Below are 14,126 nucleotides of genomic sequence, written 5' to 3' on the forward strand. Positions count from 1 at the left end.
CTGCTGACAGCCAGGCTCTGCGAAGAAGCTCCCGCACAGACCTCCCCTTCTCTGCTCACCTCAGCCACAAAGGAGCCCTGGCGGGAGGCAGGAGGTGACCGGCTCCCCTGGGCCCCCCGGGCCTCCTCGTCCTGCGGCCCAGCTGTCATCAAGAAGCTGCCTTCCCTGGCCCGGGAGGAGCACCTCAGAGAAGGCGTGGGGGGCGGGCGCAGGTGTGCACAGGTGCCCCAGACACAGCCCTCCGCTGGGGTGGGGGGAGGGGAGCCACGCACTTCCCTCCGCCTGCTCCAGGCCGTCCGCGGCACAGGCCTCGAGTGGACGTGACTGGTGTCGCCGCGCGTCCCACACCCATCACCTCCTGCTATGGGAACCGGCCCTTGGATTTCCCTCAGGGAAAGGTCCCGGTCTCCCTCTCGGACTAGGGGACCCCACCTCATGCTCCAAGGGTGGGCAGGTGGCTGGGGCCTGGCGCATGGGTGGGCGACCGATTCCAACTGGTCTAGTGAGTTGGTCATGTGGGAAAGACGCTCTTTTCTGCTGGGACTGTCAGCCGTAAGGGTGATTTAAGGCTAGGACTGCCACGCAGAACGAGAGCCGCCGGATGAAGTGGAAAAAGTGCAGGACTGAGGACATCCCTTGGACCCTTGGGATCCAGCCACACACACAACCTGCCCACCCTGGGCATTTCAGTTCTCTGAGCTCGTACGTTCCTCCTGCGAGCTCCAGTAAGGGGAAAATTCCAGACTAGCTGGCTGGTACCCCTACCTGGGTTGGGCTGCAGGTACTCAATGGTTCTGGCCAGCACTTCTGTCACAGCCTTGCTGGTAACGTCCACCTTCTGTGAAGGGAGGCAGCGTGTGGGGGTTTTATAACCATCATGCACCGGAGGCCAAACCCGGAGCCCCTGGACAGCCCTCGCCCCGCTCCCTCGCCCCACCTGCCTCAGAGCCCACACAAGGGCCGCCCGCCGCTCGGAGGGCTGCTGGCCTCCCTGCCTACTTGTGGTTCGCTACGCGGGTCCCCCGTGGCTGGGGGATCTGTCCATCCAGGAGCCCCACCCGCAGCCCAGATGTGGCGCTGTGGCCACGGGCACTTGGCAAACGGTGCTGAGCACCAGGCCGGGCGCACCACCTCCCCTGTACCTTCTCCATCTCCTTGAAGTCCTCATCGAGCTTGGTCCCTTCGGCGCCTCCGACCTTCTCACTGACCAGCTGGGGGACAGAAGGAGGGAAAACAGTGTGAGCCTCAGAGGAGGGAGAGGCCCAAGGATGCTTTCCAGCCACATCCACCACCAGTGGGAGCAGACCGAGGGGTCAGCACATCCACGATGGCTCCCCAGGATGCCGAACATGGCAGCTGGTGGGAAGATGGGTGGCCGAGCAAGGCCCCGACTCCAAACCCACACCTTCAAACCCAGGGCTTTGCGGGGTGGGGGGGGGGGGGTGGGGGGCACCTTCTGCTAGAAGGCAGAAGCCTTCCTTGGCCATGCCTACTCGAGTGCCCCCCACCCCCAGAGACCTGCCTGGGGCCAGCCAATAGCTGAGTGACGTTCCCTCATGGGGCTGAAGTGCTCACATGCAGCCAGTGATGCCACGGTTCAGCTCTAGGCATGGGGAAGAGGTTCACCAAAGCCTCTTTGCTCAGGGAATCACACACCTCCCTCTTCCCACTTTCCTTGCATTTCTGGGAAGGAATCTCGGGAACCCTGGGCCTGACACTTCCCCGATATGGATTCTCCCTGGGCGCCTCTGGGAAACCAACAGATCTGCAGTGAGGAGGAGGTCCTGTGGTTGAACGGATGTGGGAACTGCCTAGTCTCTTTGTGGCCTCTGCCCCCCAAGCAGCGTCAAGAGGAGACGGGGCTGAGTGCCCCAGTGGGTCAGGGGCTTTCTACTAGGCTGAGCCTGGGAGTCCAGGAAGGGCCTGGGGTGCAGGTGAGGCCACCGCGGGGGGTGGGGGGGGGCAGGAAGGAAGCGGGCTGGTGCAGGGCCCGCCCTACGACTGCTGCCACCTGGAGCGGCTTGGGCCTTACGCCATCCTCCCAGGGACCTCGTAGGAGGGGCAGGGGCCACCCTCCTGCTTCTGCTAGCCACTCGGTGAGGAAAGACCCTGGTGTCTCCCTGGGCGTTGACGGGGCGTTCCATTTTATTTCATGGGACGGTTTCAGTTCTTTCGACGATGATAAAACAGGACATGCTCAAATTCAGTGGTTGCCAGAGAGGGAAATGAGTTCTCTGCCTGACGTGAGACCAGACTCTTCTGGTGAACTGGGTGGAAGCTGGAGCAACAGTGCTCAAAACCACACCTTCCGGGCCCGGGTGCAGGACGACAGGGACACGGGGCCAACAGGGACAGGTCTCGGGGCAGGAGCCACAGCCTTCCCCCCAGGGGAGCGGCACGGGACGACCCTGCAGTCTTCCAGGGGCGCGGGGTGGGGGTGCCTCCCTTGGGAGCCCCCAGCTCCTCAGCACCATGCGTAGGGATGGGTTTTCCGGGCCATCCTTGCACCTGGGCACACGGGAGGCCATGCTGGAGGCACCCGGGCCCTCCTAGCCTCCCTTCACCCTGCCCGGGAGCTCGGGGCTCAAGTCCCTCAGGTAGCAGGTGACTGTCCCCTACATCCTTTCCCTCCAGGGCTCGTGGTCTTGGAACCAGCTCAAACGGATGAAAGCATGACAAGAGGCCCAAAGGCAAAAGGGAAAACCAAAGGAGCCACACGGCAACGCAGCATCAGAATCCGCACCTCTGCGTGTGGGCTCGCCGGGCCGCGGGCCGCGTCCCGTGGACAGGCCCCGAGGGTTCCACAGGGAAAGCCGGAAGCCATGTCGGTAACGAGGAGGCACCCTTGGGTGTAAGGAACGGGGTTTTCTAGGAAGCACAGGCCTCCTGTCACTGAGCAGCCAGCCCCGGAAGCTCAGGGGCTGGGATGCTGTCTGGGTGGAGGGGGCTGGAGGGCCCCAAAGGGCCCGTCTGTGGGGAAGGCTGCGACCCCGACATTTCAGTGCCGCTCAGGAAAAGCGGACCCGACGAGAGCAGCAGACGCCATCACAGAGACAACACCTCCGCCTGTAAAGTCTGCGCTCCAGACGAAGAGGAGCTCACCTTCCGTGCTCCCTCGCTCGGTGCTCACTACAGCCTGTCCTCCTCCCACGCCTGGTGGGTCCGCTCTTCCCCTCCACGTCTGAGACACAGCCGGGGACTCCCACGGGCTCACGGTGTGGAGGGACCGTCCCCCCACTGGCTGAGCCCCGCCTGGCTGCGGACCCGCTCCTGCAGCGCGATGGCCGCGCTGGTGCGTGGAAACCACAGCCTCCTGGGCCCCACCGATCACCAGCAGCGCTTCCGTGACGGCTGCCGCCGTGAAACCCGTGCTGGCACCTCCCGGGGGCCAGCACGAAGCCCAGCCCGGGCCAGAGCATCTCCAGAGCTCTGCCTCAGTTCAGACACAAGCCTGTGCCCCACGTGGCCCCCACGAGCGGAGACTCGGTGGGACCTGGCAGCGGCCTCCGGAGGCGAATCTCCATGTCCACCCGCGCTCCTCGCCCACCTGGCCTGGCTCTGCCCGCACGGTGGGCCTCAGGCTAGCACTCGGGGACCGTGTCCACGGAGGGCCTAGGGTGGGGTGGGGTCTCTCCTGGGGGAGGCTGGGCGGCTGTGTTAATATTAAGACCATGGCTGGGCCACCAGGCACCCGCTGTGTGAGTACCGTGCTCCGGGGCACCTCTGAGCGGTGAGGTTCCGGTGTCCGTCTGCTTTAATGGCTTTACCAAGATTCCGTGGGCCTATCCCACGAGCTGCCGGCCGTGAGTTACCCTTAGAGGAGTTTTAGTGCCAGCGCCTTGCCAGGCTTCTGAACACCTCCAGCAGGAAGGAAGTTCCCTCTCTTCTAGTGGTACCTGTTCTGGAAATTGCACGAATGGACGCTCACCACGTGTCTGGCCTGATACTACTCCCGTACTGCTTCTGACCCTCGGGAAGAGCACGCTCTGCCCCCGGCCCAGGTGGCAGGCACTCCAGGGCGGGACAGGGATCCGTGGCTCCATGCCCGAGTTCAGACTGCAGAGGCGCTTGCTGCCGGTGATGGAGGAAGAGACCCCGCTCCCTGTACGCCCCCCTGCTCGCCCGACCCCCCGCACTGCTCTCCGGGCACTCCCTGGGCCCAGATCCCACCTGGCCTTTCAATGATCGCATATGCAAGGCTGTGTCCACAAGCGGCTGCATCGGGCAGACGGCGGCCTGTCGCAGGATCTTGTGTTTATCAGCAGTGGACCTCACGGCGCCACCTGTGAACTGGGCACCTGGGAGGGGAGCGAGCTGGGGACGGAGCCGAATCCTCAGCCCAGAGCACCCACGTGACTCCCGTGGGTGGGTGTTGGCCTGTGGGCTTCAATACCAAAGACCAGTTGGGCAAGGGGCTGTGCTTTCAAAGACTGGCCTTATTGTTCCAGAGTCTTGGCCGTCTTTGGGGAGTGAGGGATCGGGACACTCGGGAGAGAAAGCGCGCGTATGCAGAATGATCCCCAGAGGGAACAGAGATGCCGTGTGCCATGAGCAGTGGTCAAGCGGAACACAGAAAGGCCAGGGCAGGGTCTTTCATGGGGGGTGGGGGAGAAGCATGGGGACAACTGTCCACACCGGCAGGCACATCTGTGTGCGGCCACTTGGTGGCAGCTGGGGAAGTGGCACGAATCCTGCTGAGCGGGAGGAAGCCAACGGCAGCCTCGTAACCGAATCATCTCTGCAAGGAAACCTGATCGATACACATGACACGGAAAATGAAGGGGCCGATCTGCAGGCTCAATGACCTGGGCAGGTGATCTCCTTTGATGATCTAAGGGCTTAAGGGGGAAAAAAAAAGGAAGAGGAGGCTGGCACAGAGGAGCGGGGAGAAGGGGGGACGAGCGGGGCTGCTCGGGGCCACACGGTCTCAGATGGGGGCTAACGTTTTCCTACTCGTGTCCTACACTGTGTCCAGCCACCTTGTGCCGTGGTGGCCTACTTGTGACGCTCAAGGACCACCTCCCAGGCTAACACTGGAAGTCACCTGACCTCTCCTGGCGCATGCTTCCCCTCCTGCCTCTGCCTAGCTGACTTGGTCCTGCCCATCTGTGGGCGTTAGGGTGACATTCCCCACACCATCCTCAGACGTGAGGGCGAGCCCAGGGCTGGGCGTGGAGGGGAGAAGCTGCCGGTAGGCACTGCTGGAGAGCCCGAGCGACTGGCCTGGAATAGGTGATGGAAACAAGGGGCCAAGGGGAGCCCGGAGGGCCCAGGCCCAGTCACTCTAGCCCAGCCACTAGGGCCGTGGCCCCCGACTTGCCATCCTGAGGATCCGGGCCAGCGACCAGGCCTCCTGGCTCTCAGAGTCAGCGACGGCTGTCGGGAGGGGGTGGCAGGCCAGCACTAGCTGACCGCCGTGGTGTGATGAACTGTGTCTGCAGCAGGAAGAGGTGTGGACTGGGCACGGGAGTCCGTCCCGGCCTTGAGGAGCGCCCCTCCGGCACGGGAGAGGAGGCCGTCAGACGTAAGAGCAACGGACAGAAGAACGTGGTAAGAGTCACAGAGGAGGGCAGCAGGTAGTGGCCGCAAAGCCAGTGCTGTCTGAGCCGGACCTGAAAGGCCGGGTCCCAAACGGCAGGGCCAGGCCGGGTGGGCAGAGAGAGACATGGGCGAGACGCAGGTTCGGGCCACGAGGGCTGCCGTTCCTGGACTACTCAGTGCCGGGCCCCGTACCTACTCGATGAGGACGCAGGGACCAGAGGGCCCATTTAACAGACGAGGAAACGAGGGTGACAGGCCGTGGAGCTGTATGTGGAGACGGGAGCTGTGCTCAGACCCACGGGACCTGCCGGTCCGCCTACGCGGTGCCCTGTACCGGACGACCGGTGAGCGACGGAAGGAGGGCGAGGCCCGGGGCCTACACAGGGCCTCCCAGGGCTATGAGGAGGGGTCAGAATGCGGTGTGCACCAGGCCTGGACGTGGGAGGCCCCGAGAGGCCACAGGCAGAGCTGAGAAATTCCTGAGCCAGGGTGACTTCATGGGGAGGGACCCGAGGACAGACACACTCTCTCCAAACCCCTTCCCACTTGGCCCGCCCTCCCTGCCGCCTCCTGACATCTGGAACGCTCTGAGCAAACGCGGCAGAGCGGCCCCTCTCGGGTCTTCCGTCTCATGACTCAGAACCACGGCACGCGCAGGGCGCGGGGCTGAGCTTGTCTGCTGCCCTGCCCAACGAGAAACTGCGGGGCTCCTCCAAGCTCTCCTTCCTCCTCCCACCCCCCTGCGCCCCCACCTAGGGGCGCCGGCAGAGACACAGCTGGTGTCCTCTCTGCCTAACGGGACTCTCTCTTTCTGAAAAGGCGAGGCGAGCCGAGTGTGCTTCTGCGGAGGCGACGTGTGTGGTGCCCGGCTGCCCCAGAGCCGCCTTCTCTCGATGTGTCCGTTCCCACCCGGAAACCTTCCGTGGCCCCCGGCGTGCCCAGGATACTCGGGACGGTTTCCAGAGGCCGGGCCCTCGGGGCCTCGTGAGTTCTCCGAAGAACCGAAGAACCGCTCGCTGACTGGGGCGGAGCTCCCACTGGCTCTGAGAGCAAAGGTCACAAGACGCAGGGCTGGGCCACCGCCCCGGGGGTGAGGGAGAGGTGCCACTGAAGTAGGGGCCACAGAAACATCATCTGTGCCCAAATGAACCTTCCCGCCCCTCGTGGGTGGAGCAGGAGGATGTGAAGACGTGTCAGCGACAGACTGGAGGTCTTGGCACCGAGCGACACGTTATCCGTCGCAGGCGCTTCATAAATATTTGTGCGCTAAGTCGCCACCCCCTCTGGTAAACCCCACGGAGGGAAGGGCTCCGACAAGTCAGAACTTCCTTAGGCGTACCGGGAATTCTGCAATTTCCCCGTACCCTTCGGGCTCAGGACGCACACTTCCTCTCCTCCTAGAGATCAAAACTCAGTGTTTCCTCAACTGCAGCTTTTGGTGAAACGGAGCAGTGGAAGCGATCAACCAGGAAAAGTCTCCCGACGTTACGTTCCACACAGAGGCTCCAAACTGGGCATGGTGGCCACCAGATCAGGCCCCGGCGAGCAGACACACTTCCGCACGCAGTATGGCAGGGCCTCACGGGAGCCTAGTATTGGTGCCAGAAGACAGTGGCCTCTGAAAGCCGGGGCGTTCCCTCAGCAGAAGGGGCAGTAGCGGCTGAGACGCTGGCTCAGAAGCAGAAGCCAGAGGCCCCCCAGACTGCAGGGACGTGCCAGCTGCCGGTCTCCCGGCCAGACGGGACTGGCTGTTGTCTGGGGAAAGAGCCAGGAAAGCTGTGCAGAGGAGCCTGGCATGGGGGCCCCGGTCAGACCTGGCCTCTTGCCATCTGGACCCCCGTGGTTTTCTGCCACCTGCAGGACCGGCGTTTAGGTCACGTCTCAGGCGGGCTCAAGCCTCCCACCTCCCCGTACCACTTGGCTCCTCGAGACGAAGAGCAGGGCCCCCGGGCTGGCCCGGGAAGATCGACACTTTGCTGTCTGGAAGGCGGTGAGCCGAATGCCGCGTGAAGTCCCAGCTGCCGCTTCCCTGCCTGGCACATGCTGTTCAAATGACGGGGGAAGGCCCTGGAGTCACCTGTCTGGCTTAATCCAGAAGTCTGAGCTAGCCATGGCCACTGCACTGGGAGCAAAGCAGGAAGCGAGCATCGGGAAGAACTGACTGGAGAAGGAAGTGGTGAGGCAGACGGGGAGAATCACTCAGGGACTGTCAAGGCGGAGGGAGTGACGAGTCAGGTGACGAAGCTCTGGGTGTCGCTGTTCCCGAGACACAAGAGGGATGTCGCTGAGGCCTGGTCTTCAAACCCCGACCTCTGCTTCTGCAGGCAACACAGTCCGAGCACCAGCCGGGAGAGGCTCCCACAAGGCAGACGCCCAGGAAGCTGCCCCTTCGGCTCCAGCTAAAAGGATTTTTCTTCACTGACTGCGAAGTCCCGGCCCACCCTCCCCCACACGGTCACACGAATTTCCTAATGAGGTTCACGACACCTAGGAGTCTGTCACGAGGTCCCTTCGTGCCCCCTCCACGTGCCTGAACCAGGCCTGCCCCCTCCCTGGTTCGGACTCTCCTCACCCCTCCCTGGGGCCCGGGGAGCCTCCACACTGGCCTCCCTCCCCGGGCCTTGCTCCTGCCTCCTGTCCAGGACTCTCCATGAGCCAAGTCAGGGCCTGCCACCCTCTCCAGGCACCTGCCCGGGCTTTGCCTGCACCCCCAGGACTGCTTCCGTGCCCCCAGTCCATCACTTCAGCCTAACTGCTGGGGGGAGCCAGAGGCCCCAGCTTCAGTGTGATGTCCTGTTAGAGGCCCCCAGGCCCCCCCCTCAGAGCACTCTCCCTAACTCTGGATACCACGTCGGTCCCTAGCTGACAGCACACTCCCAGGGTGCAGGGACCATGTGTCTTGCTTTCTGCCCCAAGCCAGCAGGTTGCATGGGCTTGATGGATACCATCGGACTGGCTGGCCCCTCTTCCCACCTACAAAGGGTCGCTCTTGGACAGGACAGGGTCAGTGTGGTGTGCTGGCCGTGCCCCGGCTGCTTCCCTTCAGGGCCGCCCCGCCCCCCCCCCCCCCCCAGCCTCCCGAGGAGGGGCTAACGAAACACAGGCGCAGTGGCACGGACCCTCCCGGAGGCCAAGTGAGGGGCCGAGAGGAGGCAGAATGGGCACAGGCCGCTGCAAGTCGTCTCCTGTTGCTTCAGGGTCCCAGCCACCAAACGTACAGAGCTGGCCTCAGCCCTGCTTCAAGGAAGTGCCTGTCCCTCCCCCAAGGTGACTCAGCAGTCCTAGGAGATGGAGTAACCAGAAACTCGCCCTGCCAGGCCTGGGCTCCACGTGCATGGTGTGGGGACAGGGCAGGCTGAGTGTCGGCCTGCGGAGGGCCCAGGCTGGCCAACACTGGCCACAGACAGGGATTTCCCCTCCCAGTCCGTCTGGCCAGGAGCCACAGGACTGAGCACCCTCCCCACGCACCGTGGTGGAGCAGTGACCTCTAGTCCTAGTCTTGGCTCCTCTGGGGACCCTCCCGGTTTCCTTGTCAATGAAATGGAGCGTTGGCCCAGGTTCAACTGTAAAGATCGACAATCCTCGGATTTCCATTAAGATGCCAGAGCTTCCCCACAAGGAAGCAGAGGCCACTTAACAAAACTGGCCCTCCTTTTCATCCACAGTTAACCAGGTCGCTGATCGATTACACAGAATCTGGGGGAGGAAGTGGCCCTGCTGGGTGCTGGGGAAAGCCGGCTTCCAGCTGAAACACTCATGGCTTGGAGAGGAAGGCAGGACAGCAGGAGCTGAGAGTCACACAGCACAGATGATGACGTTCCGTGGTCCTTCTGTCATCCTTGAGACCCCAAAAGGAACGGAAAGAGCCACCTGAGACCTCCAGCAACCACCGGGCCCAGCTGCAGCCTCTGAGCAACTACCTTCACCTCATAAACAGGACAACTAAGGCCCAGGAGGCGAGGTGCCTTGCTCAGGGCCAGGCAGTGTGGTGCACGCTGTGAGTGAGACCAAGCCGGGCGGAAGGGGTGACTGAGCCCCGAAAGTGTTAAATCACCCGTCTCCGGAGGCTGCCCCTGCACTTCTCTGGCTTGTTTCCTCGTTTTCTTTTCCCTCCCTCCCTTTCTTTCTTTTTATTTATTTATTTTAAGAGAGACAACACAAGTCGGGGAGGGGCAGCGCAAGTGGGAGAGAATCCCAAGCAGGCTCCATACCACCAGGGCAGAGCTCCACGCGGGGTTCGAGCCCACAAACAGTGAGACCATGACCTGAGCCAAAGTTGGATCCTCAACCACCTGAGCAACCCAGGCGCCCATTTTCTTATTTTCAGAGGCTGGGTGTCAGGGCTCTGGGTGCAAGGGAGCTGATTAATAACGAGCACTGGTCTGCTGGGGACTGAGGTCGGCCCTTGGGGTGGGCTGCAAACCCCAGCCCTCCCACCAGCAAGTGTGGGGCCGATCTTAGGCCCCTGCAAGCGGGTGGTCGGGAGGACCTTTCCTGCTCCTGGATGTCAGGCCAAGGACCCAAGTTACCTATGCTGGCCCAGAGGCAGGAGACCTGAATTCAAGGGCCGGCTCTGTCCTGAGCCTTCTGGAACTTGACACAATACCCGTGGCTCAGGGCTGACACGAGGCCAAAGCTCCCAAACACCAAAGAGCCCTGGACAAATACCAGGGGTGCGCCAGACTGGAGCTCTCCGGGGAGGTCCACCAGTCTCCCTCATGCAGAACCCTTCCCGTGGCACGGTGTTGCTAACCTGGGAAGAACTGGATAGGACTCCCTCGCCCCCACCTGCTGACTGTGGCTCTGCCCAGAACACACCCTGGGAAAGGGAGAAGCAAAGCCACAGGCCCGGCAGAGGGACCAGCAGACTGGGGTGGGGGCTCAGGCTGTGAGCTCCCTCTGCCTCCTCCCAGGACAGGTGGAAGGAACCAGGCCCGCCGACGGGGGGACTCTGAGCTGGGCCTGATCCCAGCCGGCATCCCTGACCGTCCAGACAGTTTTTACCAACTACCAAGATGCCAGCAATTGTCTGACGCTCGTCTCCTTGGAAAAGGCCACACGTGGGATTTGTGACAGGGCTAAAATGTCTGGATATGTATCAGCCTTGTGCGTTTTATCGCCTCATCTTGGCGATGAGGCGGGAGGGCTGTGGGTCACACAACTGGGAAAGTCAGTTTCAGACGAAAACTTATAAAAAAGAAACACCCAGCCCACAGGCAAATGTAATAAATCCCCCGAGTCCTGCCTGGCCGGGCGGCGCCAGCCCCGCGTCGCTCAGCGGGTGCCGTGCGGTGGCCGCCAGCTGCCGGTCCACAGTCAGGGTGGCGAAGCAGGATTCTGCTCTGCGTGTGCAGAGACAACAAGGGTGTTCCACGAACTCCTCTTTTATCGATGGCAGAGCTGACGTAAGACTAACTCTTCAGGAAGAGACAGGAGATGAAGTTTGGAAATCCTGCTTGGAAGGCACAGACGCAAGGTCAGTATCAAACACCGGGAGCACAGCTTACCACACACGGGGCTAGGTGCCCGGGCACAAGTCTCAATGAGGGGCTGTGAGTACCCCAACCACGACGAGCTAAGGTGACCGATGAATCGATCTAAAGCCCAGCGCCCCTGCCTCCTGGAACACAGAGGCCGTCGCTCCTGTCTCTAAGACCCCTTCCATTTTTAAAAGCCTAACTAATGAGAAGCCACCTCTTCCAGGAAGCCCTCCTGGTTCTCTATCACCTGCCTCCTTATCTAGGCAGGAGCGATGTGGCCCCTGGCCACCTGTCCCCTGGCACTACTGGCCCTTCTTTTCTCAAGCCCCCACCCCCTTCAGACATCACCTTGGACCAGGTTCACTCGAGCTGCGTCTTCTGTTCGGTGACGGCACCGCCTCATCCCCATCTCTTTATGGCCCTCCGCCCGCCGGACTGTGAACTTGAAGTGAGCAACCCCATCACTGCTGTGCCCACGCTTGAACCAGGAAGGACCTGACACGACCTCACACACCGCTCCGCGGTGGCAGCGGACTCAGGAGCTAGCGGACGGCAGCACCTGTCCGTATCCCCAACTTCCCCTTGGTGTCTGCTTGTGGGAAATTCAGGCCAGGCTGGCACTCTGGCTGGAGGCCGCCAGCCCAGCTCCCTGCTCTCCACCCCAGGTCTGCCCACAGCTGGCTCCCTCACCAGAGAGCAAAGGTTCGGGAAAATTTGCACAGAAAAAAATCTGAGCAAGCCAGGCCCGGGCTGGTTCGCATCCAGAGGACCTCACTCCCGGAATGGCAATGGTTTCTTATCGACAGGAACCCGCGTGAGAGCCACAAGTCTGTGGTTTGGGAGCACAGGACACAGGAAAGGAAGGCTGGCAGGCAAAGAGCCTCTAAAGACCAAACAGAAACACGCCAGGCTGGAGCTGTGTGGGACCGGGCCCACACACGCTCGGGGCGCCGAGGGCCGCTGTGAGGGCAGAGCTCCGACGCGCAGCTCCCTGACACAGCTCCAGGCGGAGGCTCTGAGTGCGTGCTGAGGAATGTACCCTCACCCGGCTCGACTGCTCGCCTGTCATATCAGGGCGGTGACAACAGGCTTGGCTAACAGGTGACTCACGGCCACGGTGGCCCACGGTCCCCAAGACCGGTTTCTTCCAGCGTGGCTACAAAAGCACCTGGGCAGGTGCTGATCCCAGGACAGCACGTGGCAAGCAGGGAGAGGTGAAGCCATCAGCAGCTCTCAGCCCGGGAGACCAACCCCTGCTGTGTGTTTATGGCCGTGACCCTGCCCGACCACTCCTCTCCCTACACACCCCCCCCATTTGTCCAGGGGCACTCGCCCTTCTCAACTGCAAAGTCAGTCTCGAGAACTCAGAGCTGGGAGGAGTCTCGGGATCTCGGCGCAGTCACCGCAGCACACCCAGCACCAGCAGGGCCGAGGAGAAGGGAGCGGCCGGGGTTAGGCCGGCAGTTCCGGCGGTCACCGGGGCAAACTGCTCCTGGGCCCCCAGCTGCCACCCACCCTTCTAGTGAACGGAGCAGGCAGACCTGTCCTTTCTCAGGATGCGCGGTCAGGCCTCGCACATGCACACGTGCGCACGCACACACACTCGCTGTCACCGTTCGTGCCCCGGCAGTGGGCGAGCACCCGGGGACCGTGCTGCGGGCCACAGACGGAGACGAGCCGTTCTCAGGGGCCCCCTTCTCCTCCCTCAGGGCTCATCTTCACTCCAGCAATGCCACCTGGGACAGCCTCACCCCCCTCCCCACCCCCAAACACCAACTTCCAGTGGGCAGTGTGCCTCCCGTGAGGAGCTGGGAGGGTGGCGGGGGCCTGGCTCCCATTAGGTACCGGGACAACCAATATCCATTGAGACAACAGATACCGTTAGCACGCACAGCCCGCCCTCCGGGAGCTCCTGGGAGGGCACTCTCGGCCCCATGACTCTATGCAAGAGGCAGCCCCTTCTGAGCCTCAGTTTCCTCACCTGTACCACAGGAGGTGGGGGCGACGTGCTGTGGGACTCAGTGTGAACGTGCTTTAAAAACCACAGACCACCCGACGCACGCACGCCTGCTGCTGGCTGCGGGGCACAAGACCCAAGGAAAGGCGGCCAGGAAGGCTGTGTGCAGGCAGCAGCCGTGTGCAGGGCCCCACGACTCCGACAAGGCCCAGAAACAGGATCTGCCATGGGGCCCACGTGACAGGGGCAGTAACGAGTCTGCGTTCCTGGGGTGAAAGGCCTTCTGGGGAGCCCTCCTAGGAGGGACCCATGGCTTCCCACACACCCAGGCAGGGATAAAAACCACGTCCACAGCAGGCCGACCTGACGGCTCTTCCTCTGCCACAGAAGCCCCACCCGAGGGGACAGTGACGGAACCTCGACTCCAAGAAATCTCACAGCACCAACCACACAGCTGATGGGCTGTACCCAATCCCGAAGCTCCACCTGTGGGGCAGGGTGGGCGGGGTACCGAGCTGGAAGGAATGGGTGGGAAACCCCCAGTGGAGAGGGGCCCCTGGCACACAACTGCTCCACCAGTCTCCAGTCCGCCCTCTTCTTCCCGCTCTCACCCAGCCAACCAAGCCCGCCTGCCGGCCGGCCCTCACCACCCCCAAGTGGATTTCTACCCTCCATCCGGGCTAATGGGATTCCTGCCCCCAGCGCCCCCACCCGAGATCTCCGTCCTCCCCATTCTCCCGGATGGCGCTGCTGTGCGCATCCAGGCCGCACTTCCACGCAGGGAACAGAGTTTCACCCCCACGACGTGGGGTCAGGGTCGTGCTGCATTGGCCAAGACGGCAGTGCAATTCTGACTCAAGGTACTCTTCAATGAGGCTGTTTTTATTTTTTGCAGGAGAAAAGCAAGCCTGTCCTCCCAGTCTGGTGGTCTTTCCCCCCGGCCTTCCTTCTCTGTCGTCACCCATGTGATACACGTCTGGCGTTGCCGCTTCTTAAGCTCGGAGCCGTAAGAGTGCTCAAATCCCTCTCTGCCTCGTGACGCGGGTCTAGCAGCCAGGGCCATGTCCCAGCACCCGGGGCTGCCTCCGCTTCCCCGGAAGGACCGACTCCACAGACTGTGTCTGGGCTCCCGGATGAGGGGTAAGAAC

At 62.5% G+C, this 14,126-nt stretch overlaps 1 protein-coding gene across 1 annotated transcript in view; it reads right to left on the bottom strand.

Moving 5' to 3' along the window:
- The window catches only part of SH3GL1 (SH3 domain containing GRB2 like 1, endophilin A2), a 30,335-nt gene that overhangs the window by 4,003 nt on the left and 12,206 nt on the right, over nt 1-14,126 (bottom strand). The window contains exons 2-3 of the mRNA XM_019430838.2: nt 1,143-1,211; nt 766-838 (exon numbers count right to left, since the gene is read on the bottom strand). Of these exons, the coding sequence (XP_019286383.2) occupies nt 766-838; nt 1,143-1,211 (142 nt within the window). The remainder of the gene's footprint in view (nt 1-765; nt 839-1,142; nt 1,212-14,126) is intronic.

Source organism: Panthera pardus, unplaced genomic scaffold (genome assembly GCF_024362965.1).
Source record: "Panthera pardus isolate Hobbes unplaced genomic scaffold, ASM2436296v1 HiC_scaffold_8, whole genome shotgun sequence".
Taxonomy (NCBI): domain Eukaryota; kingdom Metazoa; phylum Chordata; class Mammalia; order Carnivora; family Felidae; genus Panthera; species Panthera pardus.